The sequence below is a fragment of the Sphaeramia orbicularis genome, chromosome 15 (assembly GCF_902148855.1).
Source record: "Sphaeramia orbicularis chromosome 15, fSphaOr1.1, whole genome shotgun sequence".
In the NCBI taxonomy this organism is placed as follows: domain Eukaryota; kingdom Metazoa; phylum Chordata; class Actinopteri; order Kurtiformes; family Apogonidae; genus Sphaeramia; species Sphaeramia orbicularis.
This window is the reverse complement of record NC_043971.1, coordinates 722,524-743,144: the sequence shown is the minus strand read 5'-3', so window position 1 is coordinate 743,144 and position 20,621 is coordinate 722,524. Positions and strand designations below refer to the sequence as shown.

Below are 20,621 nucleotides of genomic sequence, written 5' to 3'. Positions count from 1 at the left end.
CCTGTACACCTGAACACTTCATTAACACCACCTGTACACCTGAACACTTCCTTAACACCACCTGTACACCTGAACACTTCATTAACACCACCTCTACACCTGAACACTTCATTAACACCACCTGCACACATGAACACTTCATTAACACCACCTGTACACCTGAACATTTCATTAACACCACCTGTACACATGAACACTTCATTAACACCACCTGTACACATGAACACTTCATTAACACCACCTGTACACATGAACACTTCATTAACACCACCTGTACACATGAACACTTCATTAACACCACCTGTACACCTGAACACTTCATTAACACCACCTGTACACATGAACACTTCATTAACACCACCTGTACACCTGAACACTTCATTAACACCACCTGTACACATGAACACTTCATTAACACCACCTGTACACATGAACACTTCATTAACACCACCTGTACACATGAACACTTCATTAACACCACCTGTACACGTGCACAGGCAGTAACATCCACAGTTCATTAGGACCAGTTCATCTTTAATGTCTTATATTCACTATAAACACATTAGAACAATTTCTATTACAGCTGTTTTTAAATGACCAGGCTATTCTCATAATATTATGACTTTAATCTGGAAATATGACAACTTTAATCTCATGAAAGTACATTATTTTCATCAAATTCAGTTTTTTTTTAAAACTACGACTCATAATATTATGACTTTATTTTTGAAATATTATGTGTGTGTGTGTGTGTGTATGTATGTATATATGTGTGTGTGTATGTATGTATATAATAATAATAATAATAATAATAATAATAATAATAATAATAATAATAATAATACATCGGTTTTATATAGCACTTTTCTAAATACTCATAGACGCTTTACAATAAACAACCAAGGGACAAACGTACATCAAATGGGTAAACAGATACGAAGTTGATACTAAATGGTAATCAAAGAACAAATACAGAGACAATTACTGACATAAGAAAAATACACAAAAGAAGGTAGATGAGAGTGGAGGAGGTTGAACGAGCAGTAAGTTTTCGAATGATGATCTGAAGAGGTGGGATTTGAGTTGGTTTTGAATGAGGTGAGTGTGTCGGAGTTCCGGATGTGAATGGGTAGAGAATTCCAGAGGGTGGGGGGGGGCGATGGCAAAAGCCCTGTCACCCAAGGTGCGGAGCTTAGTCTTGGTGATGGGGGTGAGAAGGTTAGCATCTGCAGAGCAGAGGCGGCGAGTAGGGGAGTGGCGGTGAAGTAAATCAGTCAGGTGAGAGGGGGCAAGGTTGTGTAGGGCTTTGGAAGTGATGAGGAGGATCTTGAAGTTAATGCGTTGTTGAACGGGGAGCCAGTGAAGTTGATGGAGGATGGGTGTGATGTGATCTCTGGAGCGGGAGTGGGTGAGTAACCAGGTGAATGGGTGAGTAACCAGGCGGCTGAGTTCTGAATATACTGTAGTTTTTGGATGGCAGTGGAAGGAAGGTCATAAAGAATGAAGTTACAATAATCTAGTTTGGAGGTGATGAAGGCGTGGATGAGTGTTTGGGCAGCTGAGGGGGAGAGGGTGGGGCGGAGGCGTGCAATGTTGCAAAGATGAAAGAAGGAAATTTTGGTGACATAATCGATGTGTGATTTGAAGGAGAGGGTGGGGTCTATGATGATGCCGAGGTTTCTGGCCAGGGAGGAGGGGGTGACTGAGTGACCATCGATGGAGAGTGAGAAGTTCTGGGAGGAGGGGAGAAGAGATTTTGGTCCAAAAATGATGATTTCAGTTTTATTGCTGTTGAGATTGAGAAAGTTGTTGGTCATCCAGGTTTTTATGTTGGTGAGGCAGTTGGTGATGGTGGAGAGAATGGCGGGGGTGATGGCTTTAGTGGAGATGTATAGCTGGGTGTCGTCGGCATAACAGTGAAAGTGGAGACCATGGTGACGGATGATATGACCGAGCGGAAGTATGTACAAGATGAAGAGTATGGGGCCAAGCACAGAGCCTTGAGGGACACCATGTGATACCGGGGTGGTGTGTGATTTGTGGTTGTTGATGGAGATGAAGTGAAATCTGTCGGACAGGTAAGAGGTGAACCAGGAAAGGGCAGAGTCAGTGATTCCAATGGAGTGCAGACGGCGGAGGAGGATTGAGTGATTGATGGTGTTGAAAGCTGCACTGAGGTGGAGGAGAAGGAGAATGGTGAGGGAGTCGGAGTCAGAGGAGAGTAAAATGTCATTGGTGACTTTGAGAAGGGCGGTTTCAGTGCTGTGATGTGAATGGAATCCAGATTGAAATGTGTCATACACTTTGTTGGAGAGGAGATATTGCTTGAGTTGGGCTACGACAACTCTTTCCAGTATTTTTGACAGAAATGGGAGGTTGGAGATTGGTCTGAAGTTATTGGGGTCATTGGAATCTAGGCCGGGTTTCTTAAGGAGGGGAGTGATGGCAGCAGTCTTGAGAGGTAGGGGGACTGTACCAGTGGTTAAGGAAGAGTTGATGGTCTCAGTAATGAGTGGGGCGAGAGGGGTGAGACAGGCTTTGATAAGGGGGGAGGGCATGGGATCCAGAGGGCAAGTAGGTGATTTCATGCTGGAGAGTGTTTCAGGGAGTTCATCAGTGGTTATGGTTGAGAAGAGGGAGAGCCGTTTGTCTGTGGGTGGGGGAAGAATGGGTTCCGGGTCAGAGGTGATGGCAGAGGAAGAGGCAAGCTGGTCGTGAATATTGTCAATTTTGGAATGAAAAAATGATAGAAAGTTGTTGCATTTTTCAGGGGTGAAAGATGATGGGATGTTTTCATGGGGTTTGAGGAGTTTGTTGGTGGTGGAAAACAGAGAGTGGGGGTTGGAGGATCCAGTGTGAATGACGCTGGAGTAATAGGCGGAGCGGGCTTTGTTAAGTGAGGTTTGGTACAGGTGCATGTGTTCTTTGTAGGCGAGGGTGTGTACAGTTAGTCCTGTTTTGTTGTGAAGGCGTTCAAGCTGTCTGAGTTGTTTTTTGAGTTTGTGAAGTTCCGGGGTGTACCAGGGGGCTGAGTGAGTGAAAGTAACAGTTTTTGTTTTCATGGGGGCCAGTGGACAATGTGTTATTGTAGATGTTGACGAGGTCTGTGGGGGTTGGGTTAACAGGGAGGGTGAGGTCAGAAAGAGCGTTAGATATGCAAGTGGAGAGAGAGGCTGAGCAGACGGACTTAAGATTTCGGAAGGTTATTGTGCGGTCTTGTTTGGGCTGGGGGGCCGGTATGTTGATATCCAGTGTGATGGCGAGATGATCGGATATGGTGAGGTTGGTGCTGGAGATGTTATGAATGTAGAGGCCAGTAGAGCAAACCAGGTCAAGGATATGTCCGCGGCTGTGGGTGGGGAAGGTTATGTGTTGGGTGAAGTTGAGGCATTTGAGTAAATCCAGGAAATCACTTGCATTTTTGCAGTCAGGGGAATTAATGTGGAGGTTGAAATCACCAAGCAGTAGGACAGATGGTGAGGTTGATGACAGTACTGTGATAAATTCTGAAAGATCTGATAGGAAGGATGGGTTGGGTTTGGGGGGGCGGTAGATGATGGCGATGAGGAGAGGTTTAGGGCTGGGCAGTTTAAAAGCCAGGTGTTCAAAAGAAGAAGTGGGTATGGAGAGAGGTTGTGGAGTGAGGTCATGATGGTAAATAGCAGCAATACCTCCTCCATGGCTCTCGAGGCTTGGGTTGTCCAGGTATGAATATCCAGCGGGGGTGGTTTGGTTTAGTGCAAAGTAATCCAGGGGTTTTTGCCAGGTTTCAGTGAGACAGAGGAGATCCAGTTTATTGTCAGTGATGAATTCATTAAGAATAAGGCTTTTATTGTTGAGGGATCGTGTGTTGAAGAGGGCGAGTTTCAGGTGCTTTTGTTTTGAAACTGATGATGCAGAAGTAGGGATTGGGCGGAGGTTGAAAGAGTTCGCGCTGAAGTTGTTCTGATGACGTAATGCGGAAGTAAAGTAAAGTAAGTAAAGTAAGTAAAGTAAAGTAAATTTTATTTATAGAGCACTTTTCACAGACAGAGTCACAAAGTGCTTTATCAATTCAAATCAGAATCAAATTAAGTTTACAGAGACCCAACAGAATCCTTCAGGAGCAAACACTTGTGATTGGTGACAGTGGCGAGGAAAAACTTCCCTTTAACAGCAGAAACCTCGAGCAGACCCAGACTCCTGAAGGATGGCTGTCTGCCTTGACCAGTTGGGGTTAAAGAGAGAGAGAGAGAGTAAAGGAGGAGAAAAGAGAGAGCGATAGAGATATAGAGAGACTGGGGGGGGGGGGGGGGGGGTGACACATAGAGTATGTTATGATGAATACATAGAGTGTAATCAGTCTGTGGTGGTCCTGGGTCAGGTGGGAGACTAAAAAGCCTTTTTGAACAGGAGGGTTTTGAGGTGTTTCTTAAAGCTCTGTACAGAGTTCATGGACCGTAGGTGTAGAGGCAGGTCATTCCATAGACGTGGTGCCACAGCTTTAAAAGACCTGTCACCGCGTGTGCTAAAACAGGTCAGTGGAACCATCAGCAGGTGCTGTCCTGAAGACCTCAAGCTACGAGTCGAGCTGTAGGGCTGGATCAGGGAAGCAATGTATGCAGGGGCCTGGCCATGTAGGGCCCGGAAAGTTAGCACAAGAATTTTAAAATGAAGTGCGGAAGCCGGTGTCCATGCTGCAGTCAGACCAGAGAGAGGGAATACTGTTTATCGTGGTGAAATGGTAATTAAACTTACGACGTGAGCTTCGGTGGATGTAACGGGGACGGAGAAGAAGTTTGGAGCTTTTTAGTGGGGCGATGAGTTCCATGGAAAGAAGCGTCTGGTGGTTTAACTGGTGGAGTTGCATGGATGTGTAATGTAGCACCATGGCTGGGGCTGTGACGGTGCCAGAGGTGGATGATGGAGGTCTGAGTTTGTTGAGGGGGTTAACATCAGGGGTGATAGCTGGTTTGAGTTGGCGGGCTTGCAGGATGGAGTAGCTGAACGTGCTACCCACAGATGGTTGTTTCCAAGCCCCTATGACAGCTAGCCAAGCAGCGCTAGCATTAGGTGGCAGCCGGCTAGCCGTTGACCCGCTAGCTTGTAGCCAGCCACCTGGCAGCCAGCTAGCTGTCAGCCCAACGCTGCTGGCAGGGAGTCCCAGACAGCTGACAGCAGAAGCACGGACAGGTAGCAGTCAGCTAGCCGTCAACTGGCTGACTAGCAGCCAGTTTCCCACTAGCCCGCTTTCCCGCGGGCCAGAGCCGCCAGTGAATCTCGGGCAGATGTCCCAGAGATGGAGAGTAGAGAGGCAAATGAAGACAGTCCAAACCATGACAGGACGACAGAAACAGTTTGTGACCGGGGTGATATTTTGGTCAGCAACCCGGCAATGGTGATGGGTTCCAGAGCCCTTTTCACGGTGGGTGAAGTTGACAGTTAAAGGTCGCCTTACAGGTAAGCACCTCTCCACCGGTAAAAATGATGTAAAAAATAGTGGTATCCGAGGTCCAGAAAGGTGTAGAAGCAAAGGTACTGAGATGAGCTATGAATAGAGCGAATAGCTAAACAAAAGAAGCACAGGAAAACTATAAAATTTAAAGAAAATCTCGAATGGGGAAGCAGCGAACAGCGCAACGCCAGTGTCCTCCCAAGAGCAGAAGTCAATCTCCATCTATGTGTGTGTGTGTGTTTTCTTCTCAGAGCCAAAAGGGGACTCCTCTGTTGACGCTCCTGAAGGATCCGTACATTTTAATTGCCGCCGGTAAGACACACACACACACACACACACACACACACACACACAGATGATGGGTTCCACATGTAACACCGGTGGATATGATGGGTTCCACATGTAACACCGGTGGACACGATGGGTTCCATGTGTAACACCAGTGGACATGATGGGTTCCACATGTAACACTGACGGTCACGATGGGTTCAGTATGTAACACCAGTGGACATGATGGGTTCCGCATGTAACATCGGTGGACACGATGGGTTCCACACCAAACCTGGAATGAAACTGAGGCTGATGCCAAACCCACGTGTGGATTAGAAAAACCACTAGGATTGACACATTGAACACAGTGTCTGTATTTAGCGTCTATAGCAGAGCATTTACACACATTTAAACATCTAATACGCCAAAAAGAGGTGTGGCCACAACTAAAATGTATACATTTAAATCCACTTCACTCAAAAGTATTCACCCATTCCACACATATATCTACAGATGAGTTGACTGGACTGAATATGTTCTAGTTACATCATCAAACCTGTGTTTTTAAATGCATTCTAGTTCTTATTTTTATTTGTATGTTTGACTTCAGCTCTGACCATGTGACCAAACACACCCAGAGTTCCTCCACAGCTGCTTCTTAACACTGGTCCTCCTAACACTGGTCCTCCTAAGACTGGTCTTCCTAACGCTAGTCTTCTAACACTGGTCTTTTTAACACTGGTCTTCTACCACTGGTCTTCCTAACACTGGTCTTCTAACGCTGGTCTTTTTAACACTGGTCTTCTTAATGCTGGTCTTCTAACACTGGTCTTTTTAACACTGCTCTTCCTAACACTGGTCTTCTAACACTGGTCTTTTTAACACTGCTCTTCTAACACTGGTCTTCCTAACACTGGTCTTCCTAACACTTCTAACACTGGTCTTCCTAACACTAGTCTTTTTAACACTGGTCCTCTTAACACTGGTCTTCTAACACTGGTCTTTTTAACTCTGCTCTTCTAACACTGGTCTTCCTAGCACTGGTCTTCCTAACGCTGGTCTTTTTAACACTGGTCTTCCTAACTCTGGTCTTTTTAACACTGGTCATCCTAACGCTGGTCTTTTTAACACTGGTCATCCTAACGCTGGTCTTTTTAATACTGGTCTTCCTAATACTGGTCTTCCTAACTCTGGTCTTTTTAACACTGGTCATCCTAACACTGGTCTTTTTAACACCGATCTTCCTAACTCTGGTCTTTTTAACACTGGTCTTCCTAACTCTGGTCTTTTTAACACTGGTCTTTTTAACACAGGTCGTCCTAACTTTGGTCTTTTTAACACTGGTCGTCCTAACTCTGGTCTTTTTAACACAGGTCGTCCTAACTTTGGTCTTTTTAACACTGGTCGTCCTAACTCTGGTCTTTTTAACACTGGTCATCCTAACTCTGGTCTTTTTAACACTGGTCTTCCTAACTCTGGTCTTTTTAACACTGGTCTTTTTAACACAGGTCGTCCTAACTTTGGTCTTTTTAACACTGGTCGTCCTAACTCTGGTCTTTTTAACACAGGTCGTCCTAACTTTGGTCTTTTTAACACTGGTCGTCCTAACTCTGGTCTTTTTAACACTGGTCGTCCTAACTTTGGTCTTTTTAACACTGGTCGTCCTAACTCTGGTCTTTTTAACACAGGTCGTCCTAACTTTGGTCTTTTTAACACTGGTCGTCCTAACTCTGGTCTTTTTAACACTGGTCGTCCCAACTCTGGTCTTTTTAACACAGGTCGTCCTAACTTTGGTCTTTTTAACACTGGTCGTCCTAACTTTGGTCTTTTTAACACTGGTCGTCCTAACTCTGGTCTTTTTAACACTGGTCGTCCTAACTCTGTCGCTGTGTTTCAGACCAGTTTCACTGAAGCAGGAGTCAGCCGGTCCATTAGTGCGTCAGCAGAAGCGCACACACTGTGTTTGTATATGGTGTCCACGCATTAGTGGGTTTGAAGGGAACGCATAAGGACAAACACAACAACAACCACAGCGACAACAACAACCCACACTTGTCATGTGTTTCCACAGGTGCCATTTGTTTTGGGAATATGGGAATCGCCATGATGGAGCCGACGCTGCCCATCTGGATGATGGAGACCATGTGTGCCAGGAAGTGGCAGCTGGGTACGTTCACTATGAACCTGTTCATTCTGGACACACTGACCCTGGGAACACAGCACAGGTTTTGTTTTTGCTTGAGTTTTGCTTATTTTCAAGTTTTTTTTTCTTTAATTCAAGAATTTTATCTTTGTTTTTATGGTGGAATTCAAGGCTTTTTTGCTTAATTCAAGATTTTTTGCTTAATTCAAGATTTTTTTCTGCTCAGTTCAAGTTTTTTTTTCCTTAATTTAAGTTTTTTTTTTTTTTTTTTTTTTGCGTAATTCAAGATTTTTTCCCCCTTAATTCAAGCTAAAAAAAACTCCACCAGTGGAACCAGTGAAAATGATGTTGTTCAGATTAGCTGAACTCAGATTTTCCAGATCTAGTGTCTATAAATCCGTTCTTCTGTCGGACTGAACAGTTCCTCTGGAGGTGATTCTGTCTGATTTTCAGTGTTTCTTCTGTTTCTGTTTTTGTCCAGAACTGTCAGTTTTTCAGACAAATGTCTAGTATCAGATTATAAAGCATGAACATGTTGGACAAAAGCCCAGTGTGCTGAATATGACACATTCATCTGAGTGTTAGTGTGATGAATGGGAGCCAAAAAAGGTCCGTTTAGTCCAGACCCAAACGGTTCTGGTCCGGTCCTGTGTGTGCTGATGCTCAGGTTCTTCTTCATTGGCTGTTGTCGGTTCCGTCAGTGTGTGTTTGGATCTGATAGAACCCGTCCAGGTTCATCAGTCACATGGATCATCAGCAGTGTTGGGCAAATGACTTTTAAAAAGTAATTAATTATAGCTACTAGTTACTTTCCCAAAAAAGTAATTGAATTAGTAATGTAATTACTCTTTCATAAATGTAATTAGTTAACAGGGAAAGTTATTATTGCATTACTTTTTTGAAAAACCTTCAAATATGTAAAAGGAAACTGATTTTTGAGTGTGTTTCACAGTCAGTTATAGAGTAGAACAGCAGACAGGTTCTGAAGACCAGGACTGGGGCGAGGCTGGGGTCCACCGGGGTCCAGCCTGGGGTCCACCAGGGCCGGTCTTTTCCACCTCATCAGTGCAGATGTGCATTTACAGAAGCAGATGTTCCTCCAGTTAATCCACATCTGCACTGTTTTCAGTCACTCCTCCTGATCCAGCCAGACTGTCACTGAGAACTCCTCCCCTAAATTAGTTGTGTTCAGGTGCCTGTGTTGTGCTGATTCATCTCAAATTCGTAGATGTCATCAGTCGTTCAGGTGAAGGGGGCGTGGACAACTCAGACTCATGGACACACAGGTGAAGCATGAAGGCATTGTGGGTAATCTGAATAGAAGAACAACTCGTAAACGAATCGGTTCTTATCGTTCACTGAAAAGAGCTGTTCTAAAGACTCGACTCGTCCGTGAACGTCACACCTCTGCCTGTCTGAGTCAGGACAGATAACAGCTGTTAGATCAGTGCACATGAACGCACCACAGTTCACTGACGCTAACGGGAACGATGTTGGAACATTTCAAATAGTAATGAATTAGATTACCTGTAACTGGAAAACAATAACAATGCTAGTAACGCCGTTGTTTTTAATGCTGTTATTCCCAACTCTGCTCATCAGTCACATGGTTCATCAGTCACATGGTCGTCTCCACACAAACACTGACTGATGGTGGGCGTGGCTCATCCATCCACAGGCTCAGTGTTTCTCCTGCTGGTTTTATTAAATTGTGTGTGTGTGTATATATTAAATTGTGTGTGTGTGTGTGTGTGTGTATTAAATTGTGTGTGTGTGTGTGTGTGTGTGTGTGTATATATTAAATTGTGTGTGTGTGTGTGTATCTGAAGTCGGTGCGATAACAGCGGAGCGGTGCTGAACAGGATATGAAGGCGTCAGGCGCTGGAGGCACACGTCTGGATTACAGACAATAGAAGATGAACGACAGCAGCAGCAGAATCTATGATACAGATCTGCAGATGTGAGGAACAACACTCACACCTTCATCTGTGTGTGTCTGTGTGTGTGTGTGTGTGTGTGTGTGTTTCCAGGTATCGCCTTCTTACCCGCCTCCATCTCATACCTTATTGGAACCAACATCTTTGGAAAGTTGGCGCACAAGATGGGGAGGTAGGAGGGAAATGATCCTTATCTGCCCCACCCCCCACCCCGGTGTGTCTGTGCTATCAGTTTCCGCTCGTCTAAATGAGTTTTCGGTCTTTGTCAGACTGCTGCTGCTTCTGTTAAACCCTGTCCTTTCTGGATGTGCTCGTCTTCTCTTCTATTCTCATTCTGTTGGCTTTCGTTCTTTTTTTTTTCATTGAAATGTTTATTGCTAACAGCCTTATAAGATATTATAGAACACATCAACTATACAAAGTACACTGTTCTCTTTTTTTTAAAGAAGAAGAAAAAATAAATAAAAAAAATAAGGGGCATCAATAATGATCATTAAAAGGAGGAGAGAGAGAGAGAGAGAGAGAGAGAAAAACCCGAAAAGGGCAGTATTAGTAAATTAAATAAGTATGTAAAAAATGGATAGTAAATATGATATTATCAAGCCTGTACATTTAGCCAAGCACACTTTCAGGAAACAAGACAAGGAAAAAAAAAAAGAGAGATGCATAAATACAATTAGATGCCTATACACAAGGCAAGGCATCATTCATAGTCATAATACAAAGAAAGAAGAAGAAGAAGAAAAAAACAACAGTGCACATGTATGTTTAATATTAAGATATTCAGGTACAGAAGGCAACCATGAACATAAGAGTGGCACAGAAAAAAAAAAACCCAAAAAAAACCTTGAGGGGAGAGAGTTAGTACCATCTTCTATGTTCAGTCAGTCAGGTTTTCTAAGGTTATATATGTAATCCAAAGTGCCCGACAATTTTTAAATATCGCTTGTTCAAGTGTATGTGTGTGTGTGTGTGTATATATATATATATATATATATATATATATATATATATATATACAGGGTGGGGAAGCAAAATTTACAATGAACATTTAGTTGTTTTTTCTCAGCAGACACTACGTCAGTTGTTTTGAACCCAAACATATACTGATGTCATAATCATACCTAACACTATTATCCATACCTTTTCAGAAACTTTTGCCCATATGAGTAATCAGGAAAGCAAACGTCAAAGAGTGTGTGATTTGCTGAATGCACTCGTCACACCAAAGGAGATTTCAAAAATAGTTGGAGTGTCCATAAAGACTGTTTATAATGGAAAGAAGAGAATGACTATGAGCAAAACTATTACCAGAAAGTCTGGAAGATACTATTAAAGAAGAATGGGAGAAGTTGTCACCCCAATATTTGAGGAACACTGGCGCAAGTTTCAGGAAGCGTGTGAAGGCAGTTATTGAGAAAGAAGGAGGACACATAGAATAAAAACATTTTCTATTATGGACATTTTCTTGTGGCAAATAAATTCTCATGACTTTCAATAAACTAATTGGTCATACACTGTCTTTCAATCCCTGCCTCAGAATATTGTACATTTTGCTTCCCCACCCTGTATGTATACACATACACACTACCGGTCCACAGTTTTCGAACAGCCCAGTTTGTTCCAGTTTTGTCTGTAAATTCCAGCAGTTCCAGTCCAATGAACAGCTGTAAATGGTCCAAAGGTCAGAGTGAACTGACAGAGGAAAAAAAAAAAAAAAAAGGTAAGGTTAAAGAAAACTGAAAAATAATGTACATTTCAGAATTATACAAAAAGGAGAACAAGAAATGGGTGAACAACTGAAAGCAGTTCTGCAGCAATGGAGGTTGATCAAGTCTGGAAAGTTGGTGGTTCAATTCCTCCAGGTGTCCCAACGTTTGTGAATTCCTTCAACCCCCTGTGTCTGCAGAACAGGAGTGTGGAACACACTGTGGTACCAGACCCATGGAGCATTATTTGAACAGGACTGGACTGAAGAAAGGAGTGTGTTACTGTAAAAATGGAAAAGAGGAAAAGGAATGAACCATAGAAGAGAGACAGAGCATCAGAAGAGGGAAAAATGGAGGTGTGTCCTCCAGAGAAATGTCCAAGAAAGTCCAGGTGTCAGGAAGTCCAGTTTCCTTCAGCATCCAAAGGCACTGAAACTGGACTGGAAATGCAGACAGAAGAGGTCTGGAACCGTCCCAGTCTAAGCCTGTGGTCTTCAGGACTGCTCTGCCTCTGAACTGTGGGTTTGTTTGTTGGTTCCTTAGCAGCAGCAGGTGCATTCTAAAGCTAATGTTCTTCCAGCTGGTTCACACTCTGTTCTAATTGGAGGAAATGCTTCCTCACTCTGACAGTCCTGGCTCTGCTTTCTGCAGGTGGCTGTGCGCTCTGATTGGGATGGTGATGGTTGGAGTCAGTGTCGTATGTGTAAGTAGGAGTTCCAGCATATATGAATATATATGTATACTGTATATATGTATGTATGTATGTATGTGTAAATAGGAGCTCCAGCACCACACCGTCACTACTGCCAACCCAAGGACAATACAAACATATATTAATATATATGTATACTGGATATATGTCTGTATGTCTGTTTATATATATATATATATATATATATATATATATACATACACATACACATACCCCCCAGGGCGCTGCTGTTCTTTCATTCTTTACTGTTACATTATGACAACACCTGACAAACAGTCGAACATTTCACCATGAACTAAAGTGTAACTGTGTCTAAACAGAAATGTCTGTAAGGGTTAAAGGAAGATGTTTGGGTCTGTAAGGGTTAAAGGAAGATGTTTGGGTCTGTAAGGGTTAAAGGTGGACGTTTGGGTCTGTAAGGGTTAAAGGTGGACGTTTGGGTCTGTAAGGGTTAAAGGTGGACGTTTGGGTCTGTAAGGGTTAAAGGTGGACGTTTGGGTCTGTAAGGGTTAAAGGAGGACGTTTGGGTCTGTAAGGGTTAAAGGTGGACGTTTGGGTCTGTAAGGGTTACAGGTGGACGTTTGGGTCTGTAAGGGTTAAAGGTGGACGTTTGGGTCTGTAAGGGTTAAAGGAGGACGTTTGGGTCTGTAAGGGTTAAAGGTGGACGTTTGGGTCTGTAAGGGTTAAAGGTGGACGTTTGGGTCTGTAAGGGTTAAAGGAGGACGTTTGGGTCTGTAAGGGTTAAAGGTGGACGTTTGGGTCTGTAAGGGTTAAAGGTGGACGTTTGGGTCTGTAAGGGTTAAAGGTGGACGTTTGGGTCCGTAAGGGTTAAAAATATCCACCCCCCAAATTTATCCCTAAAGACTTTTCTCTAATTGGACCAAAATGTGACAGATTTGGATATTTTATTCAGTGGACAGTTAAAACCTCGCACACACAGATGCTGTGAGACCTTCTAGTCATCTTCTTTTTTTATCCAGTCTTCTGATCCTTCTTCTGTCTGTGTTCTAGGTTCCATTTGCCAGTAGCATCAACGGTCTGATCGTTCCAAACTTCGGTGTTGGTTTTGCCATCGGTGAGTGTTCTGTGGTACCTGTGGGACTGCAGCAGTGTTCCGTAGTACCTGTGGGACTGCAGCGGTGTTCTGTGGTACCTGTGGGACTGCAGTGGTGGCAGGTGGTACCTGTGGGACTGCAGGAGTGTTCCCTGGTACCTGTGGGACTGCAGCAGTGTTCCCTGGTACCTGTGGGACTGCAGGAGTGTTCCCTGGTACCTGTGGGACTGCAGCAGTGTTCCCTGGTACCTGTGGGACTGCAGTGGTGGCAGGTGGTCTTCTGTGTTTGACTGGACTGTGTGTTCCAGGCATGGTGGACTCGTCTATGATGCCCATCATGGGGTACCTGGTGGACCTGCGCCACGTGTCGGTCTATGGAAGTGTGTACGCCATCGCAGACGTGGCCTTCTGTATGGGATTTGCTTTAGGTAAGAACAACATGTACAACCGACGTCAGCCGACTCAAACAGGGATGGAACGGTTTGACCCTGAACACCAGCGGATCTGCCTGGTGTCCTAATGACGCTCAGTTTGTCTTCTGCTTATGTAATTATACTTTTCTTTTTCTCTTCTGTTCAGATCAGGTCTAGTTTTTAGATGTTTCCTGCTTGACAGTTTCCACTGTGACTCCAGTCTTCCTCAGAAGCCTCATCTGACGTGCTGCTGACATATCATTTATCAGCTGGTCGGCTCGACGGACCAATCAGAGCCCATCGAGCTGACCGTGCCTCCTCTGCTTTGGGTGGTCTCTAGAGGACGGAATCCCAGGTGTGCCAGAAGGTGTATGGCCCCTCGTCCCGGTTGACGGTGCTGCTCGCATGTTTCCTGATCTCTATTGGCACCCAAGGGAGAGGAGGAGTGGTCGGCTCGACGGGCTCTGATTGGTCCGTCGAGCCGACCAGCTGATAAATGACATGTCAGCAGCATGTCAGATGAGGCTTCTGAAGAAGACTGGAGTCACAGTCGAAACTGTCAAGCAAGAAACATCTAAAAACTAGACCTGTCTGAACAAAAGAAAAAAAAAGTATAATCCTTGGTGTTTAGTCGATAACTCAGACAGATTTGGATGGACTTCTTCTCCTTGATAACCACCATACTTGGACCCCCCCCAGTGGACAAACCCTCTGGACTTCAGCTTCTATCAGTATTATCAGTCATCCACATGGGGGCGCTGTAGTTCAACATCAGTTTTTCGGACATAAATCATCAATAATCTGCAGATTGAGGTCAGATGTGGTTCCTATGGATGTTCTTCTAAATGTCCATGTTCTACCATCCACAGTTCATATGGGCTCATTTTCAGTCACTAGTGCCGCGTTTCCACTATGTGGAACCGGCTTGGCTCGACTCCACTCCACTCTGGTACCAGGTCCTATTCCAGACCCTTTCCACTCTGGTACCAGGTCCTATTCCAGACCCTTTCCATTCCAGATCCTCCCTCTTTCCAGTCCCTGGTCGTCATAGCGATGCGGTGCGTTCCTTCTGTGTGCTCTGCTCACAGTTGCTGATAAACTCACTGGTTGCCTGTTGTCTGGTCAAACTCCTGCTGAATGTTTGCGTCTGAACCTCCTGGACAAACCATGGTGTAGTTTTACAGACTGTCATCATGTGGATTCACCTACTGACAGATTTACTGGAAAAGGGCGGGGCATACAGACCACTCTGACCAATCAGAGGTCTGCAGTGTTTACAGTATCTGGTCCCCAGTCCTGGAACCTCAGCAGAGGAGAGACCAAAAAACTAGTACCAGGTACCAGATTCCAAAAAACTAGTACCAGGTACCAGATTCCAGGTCCGTTTATGTAATGGAAACGCAGAAAGGATGAGTCGACTCAAGTTGAACCGATGCCACGCAGTGAAAACGCAACATAGGTGGAGTTTAGGGTTCAATGGGTTCATTCTTCTGACACCATCAGGTCCATCAGGTCCATGGAGCTCAGACTGAGTTCAGATCCACTGTCTAAATATGAACATACACCAACCTGATGTTTGTCGGTCGGTCAGTCTGAAGTTGATCACGAGTCTGTTTGGTGTGTTCCATTCGATCGACCATCGTTAATATCGTCTTCAGACTTTTTGCCCAATTCAACATGTGTAATCATCCACTCCCCGTCGTTCAGTCGGACCAATCTGATTGGTGGGGGGATAGGCCTGGACTAGCGAATGAGTGAAGGAGAAGTGTCCATGTGAATCCAGCTGTGCCAAGGTCCTGCACACTGTTACTGTCTTCTAGAACAGTCCATTCACTGCTCAGATCGGATCTGAATGAGTGATAGTCAGTGTTGACGATGGACTGCACTCATTCCATCAAGTCAACACTGTTAGCATTGTTAGCATAGCGCCATTTCTCCTCCGTTTTCACCTGTGATATCTTTATTATTCCACCAGTAGAAGAACTAGAGCTGACAACACCAACCCTTCTGCACTACTGAACACTGACAACACTAACCCTTCTGGACTACTGAACACTGACAACACTAACCCTTCTGGACTACTGAACACTGACAGCAACACTGGCCCTTCTGGACTACGGAACACTGACAACACTAACCCTTCTGGACTACTGAACACTGACAACACTAACCCTTCTGGACTACTGAACACTGACAACACTAACCCTTCTGGACTACTGAACACTGACAACACTAACCCTTCTGGACTACTGAACACTGACAACACTAACCCTTCTGGACTACTGAACACTGACAGCAACACTGGCCCTTCTGGACTACGGAACACTGACAACACTAACCCTTCTGGACTACTGAACACTGACAACACTAACCCTTCTGGACTACTGAACACTGACAACACTAACCCTCCTGGACTACTGAACACTGACAACACTAACCCTCCTGGACTACTGAACACTGACAACACTAACCCTTCTGGACTACTGAACACTGATAACACTAACCCTCCTGGACTACTGAACACTGACAACACTAACCCTCCTGGACTACTGAACACTGACAACACTAACCCTCCTGGACTACTGAACACTGACAACACTAACCCTCCTGGACTACTGAACACTGACAACACTAACCCTTCTGGACTACTGAACACTGATAACACTAACCCTCCTGGACTACTGAACACTGACAACACTAACCCTCATGCACTACTGAACACTGACAGCAACACTGGCCCTTCTGGACTACTGAACACTGACAACACTAACCCTTCTGGACTACTGAACACTGACAACACTAACCCTTCTGGACTACTGAACACTGACAGCAACACTGGCCCTTCTGGACTACGGAACACTGACAACACTAACCCTTCTGGACTACTGAACACTGACAACACTAACCCTTCTGGACTACTGAACACTGACAACACTAACCCTTCTGGACTACTGAACACTGACAACACTAACCCTTCTGGACTACTGAACACTGACAACACTAACCCTTCTGGACTACTGAACACTGACAGCAACACTGGCCCTTCTGGACTACGGAACACTGACAACACTAACCCTTCTGGACTACTGAACACTGACAACACTAACCCTTCTGGACTACTGAACACTGACAACACTAACCCTCCTGGACTACTGAACACTGACAACACTAACCCTCCTGGACTACTGAACACTGACAACACTAACCCTTCTGGACTACTGAACACTGATAACACTAACCCTCCTGGACTACTGAACACTGACAACACTAACCCTCCTGGACTACTGAACACTGACAACACTAACCCTCCTGGACTACTGAACACTGACAACACTAACCCTCCTGGACTACTGAACACTGACAACACTAACCCTTCTGGACTACTGAACACTGATAACACTAACCCTCCTGGACTACTGAACACTGACAACACTAACCCTCATGCACTACTGAACACTGACAGCAACACTGGCCCTTCTGGACTACTGAACACTGACAACACTAACCCTTCTGGACTACTGAACACTGACAACACTAACCCTCCTGGACTACTGAACACTGACAACACTAACCCTCCTGCACTACTGAACACTGACAAAACTAACCCTTCTGCACTACTGAACACTGACAACACTAACCCTTCTGGACTACTGAACACTGACAACACTAACCCTTCTGGACTACTGAACACTGACAACAACACCAACCCTTCTGAACTACTGAACACTGACAACACTAACCCTTCTGAACTACTGAACACTGACAACAACAACAACCCTTCCGGACTACTGAACACTGACAACACGAACCCTTCAGGACTACTGAACACTAACAGCACCAACCCTTCTGGACTACTGAACACTAACAACAACACCGACCCTTCTGGACTACTGTACACTGAAAACACTAACCCTTCTGGACTACTAAACACTGACAACACTAACTCTTCTGAACTACTGAACACTGACAACAACACCAACCCTTCCGGACTACTGAACACTGACAACACCAACCCTTCTGGACTACTGTACACTGACAACAACAACCCTTCCAGACTACTGAACACTGACAACACTAACCCTCCTTGACTACTGAACACTGACAACACTAACCCTCCTGGACTACTGAACACTGACAACACAAACCCTTCAGGACTACTGAACACTAACAGCACCAACCCTTCTGGACTACGGAACACTGACAACACTAACCCTTCTGGACTACTGAACACTGACAACACTAACCCTTCTGAACTACTGAACACTGACAACACTAACCCTTCTGAACTACTGAACACTGACAACAACAACAACCCTTCCGGACTACTGAACACTGACAACACGAACCCTTCAGGACTACTGAACACTAACAGCACCAACCCTTCTGGACTACTGAACACTAACAACAACACCGACCCTTCTGGACTACTGTACACTGAAAACACTAACCCTTCTGGACTACTAAACACTGACAACACTAACTCTTCTGAACTACTGAACACTGACAACAACACCAACCCTTCCGGACTACTGAACACTGACAACACCAACCCTTCTGGACTACTGTACACTGACAACAACAACCCTTCCAGACTACTGAACACTGACAACACTAACCCTCCTTGACTACTGAACACTGACAACACTAACCCTCCTGGACTACTGAACACTGACAACACAAACCCTTCAGGACTACTGAACACTAACAGCACCAACCCTTCTGGACTACGGAACACTGACAACACTAACCCTTCTGGACTACTGAACACTGACAACACTAACCCTTCTGAACTACTGAACACTGACAACACTAACCCTTCTGAACTACTGAACACTGACAACAACAACAACCCTTCCGGACTACTGAACACTGACAACACGAACCCTTCAGGACTACTGAACACTAACAGCACCAACCCTTCTGGACTACTGAACACTAACAACAACACCGACCCTTCTGGACTACTGTACACTGAAAACACTAACCCTTCTGGACTACTGAACACTGACAACACTAACTCTTCTGAACTACTGAACACTGACAACAACACCAACCCTTCCGGACTACTGAACACTGACAACACCAACCCTTCTGGACTACTGTACACTGACAACAACAACCCTTCCAGACTACTGAACACTGACAACACAAACCCTTCAGGACTACTGAACACTAACAGCACCAACCCTTCTGGACTACGGAACACTGACAACACTAACCCTTCTGGACTACTGAACACTGACAACACTAACCCTTCTGGACTACTGAACACTGAAAACACTAACCCTTCTGGACTACTGAACACTGACCCTCCTGGACTACTGAGCACTGACAACAACACCAACCCTTCTGGACTACTGAACACTGACAACACTAACCCTCCTGTACTACTGAACACTGAAAACACTAACCCTTCTGGACTACTGAACACTGACCCTCCTGGACTACTGAGCACTGACAACAACACCAACCCTTCTGGACTACTGAACACTGACAACACTAACCCTCCTGGACTACTGAACACTGACAACACTAACCCTCCTGCACTACTGAACACTGACAGCAACACTGGCCCTTCTGGACTACTGAACACTGACAACACTAACCCTTCTGGACTACTGAACACTGACAACACTAACCCTTCTGGACTACTGAACACTGACAACACTAACCCTTCTGGACTACTGAACACTGACAACACTAACCCTTCTGGACTACTGAACACTGACAACAACACCAACCCTTCTGGACTACTGAACACTGACAACACTAACCCTTCTGAACTACTGAACACTGACAACACTAACCCTTCTGAACTACTGAACACTGACAACAACAACAACCCTTCCGGACTACTGAACACTGACAACACGAACCCTTCAGGACTACTGAACACTAACAGCACCAACCCTTCTGGACTACTGAACACTAACAACAACACCGACCCTTCTGGACTACTGTTCACTGAAAACACTAACCCTTCTGGACTACTAAACACTGACAACACTAACTCTTCTGAACTACTGAACACTGACAACAACACCAACCCTTCCGGACTACTGAACACTGACAACACCAACCCTTCTGGACTACTGTACACTGACAACAACAACCCTTCCAGACTACTGAACACTGACAACACTAACCCTCCTGGACTACTGAACACTGACAACACTAACCCTCCTGGACTACTGAACACTGACAACACAAACCCTTCAGGACTACTGAACACTAACAGCACCAACCCTTCTGGACTACGGAACACTGACAACACTAACCCTTCTGGACTACTGAACACTGACAACACTAACCCTTCTGGACTACTGAACACTGAAAACACTAACCCTTCTGAACTACTGAACACTGACAACACTAACCCTTCTGAACTACTGAACACTGACAACAACAACAACCCTTCCGGACTACTGAACACTGACAACACGAACCCTTCAGGACTACTGAACACTAACAGCACCAACCCTTCTGGACTACTGAACACTAACAACAACACCGACCCTTCTGGACTACTGTACACTGAAAACACTAACCCTTCTGGACTACTGAACACTGACAACACTAACTCTTCTGAACTACTGAACACTGACAACAACACCAACCCTTCCGGACTACTGAACACTGACAACACCAACCCTTCTGGACTACTGTACACTGACAACAACAACCCTTCCAGACTACTGAACACTGACAACACAAACCCTTCAGGACTACTGAACACTAACAGCACCAACCCTTCTGGACTACGGAACACTGACAACACTAACCCTTCTGGACTACTGAACACTGACAACACTAACCCTTCTGGACTACTGAACACTGAAAACACTAACCCTTCTGGACTACTGAACACTGACCCTCCTGGACTACTGAGCACTGACAACAACACCAACCCTCCTGGACTACTGAACACTGACAACACTAACCCTCCTGG

At 44.9% G+C, this 20,621-nt stretch overlaps 1 protein-coding gene and 2 long non-coding RNA genes across 3 annotated transcripts in view; 1 reads left to right on the top strand and 2 right to left on the bottom strand.

The window, feature by feature from the left end:
• LOC115434212 (uncharacterized) overlaps positions 1-8,297 on the bottom strand; it is a 24,327-nt gene extending 16,030 nt beyond the window's left edge. Inside the window, exon 1 of the long non-coding RNA XR_003937489.1 lies at positions 8,173-8,297. This is a non-coding gene — a long non-coding RNA (uncharacterized LOC115434212). The remainder of the gene's footprint in view (positions 1-8,172) is intronic.
• The window catches only part of slc18a2 (solute carrier family 18 member 2), a 120,107-nt gene that overhangs the window by 96,116 nt on the left and 3,370 nt on the right, over positions 1-20,621 (top strand). The window contains exons 8-13 of the mRNA XM_030156012.1: positions 5,686-5,746; positions 7,776-7,871; positions 9,878-9,956; positions 12,145-12,196; positions 13,217-13,280; positions 13,568-13,687. Coding sequence (XP_030011872.1) covers positions 5,686-5,746; positions 7,776-7,871; positions 9,878-9,956; positions 12,145-12,196; positions 13,217-13,280; positions 13,568-13,687 — 472 coding nt within the window. The remainder of the gene's footprint in view (positions 1-5,685; positions 5,747-7,775; positions 7,872-9,877; positions 9,957-12,144; positions 12,197-13,216; positions 13,281-13,567; positions 13,688-20,621) is intronic.
• Positions 14,456-15,179, bottom strand: LOC115434213 (uncharacterized). Its single transcript, XR_003937490.1, has 2 exons — positions 15,128-15,179; positions 14,456-14,565 (listed from the first exon to the last, which is right to left on the bottom strand). It is a non-coding gene; the product is annotated as an uncharacterized LOC115434213 (long non-coding RNA).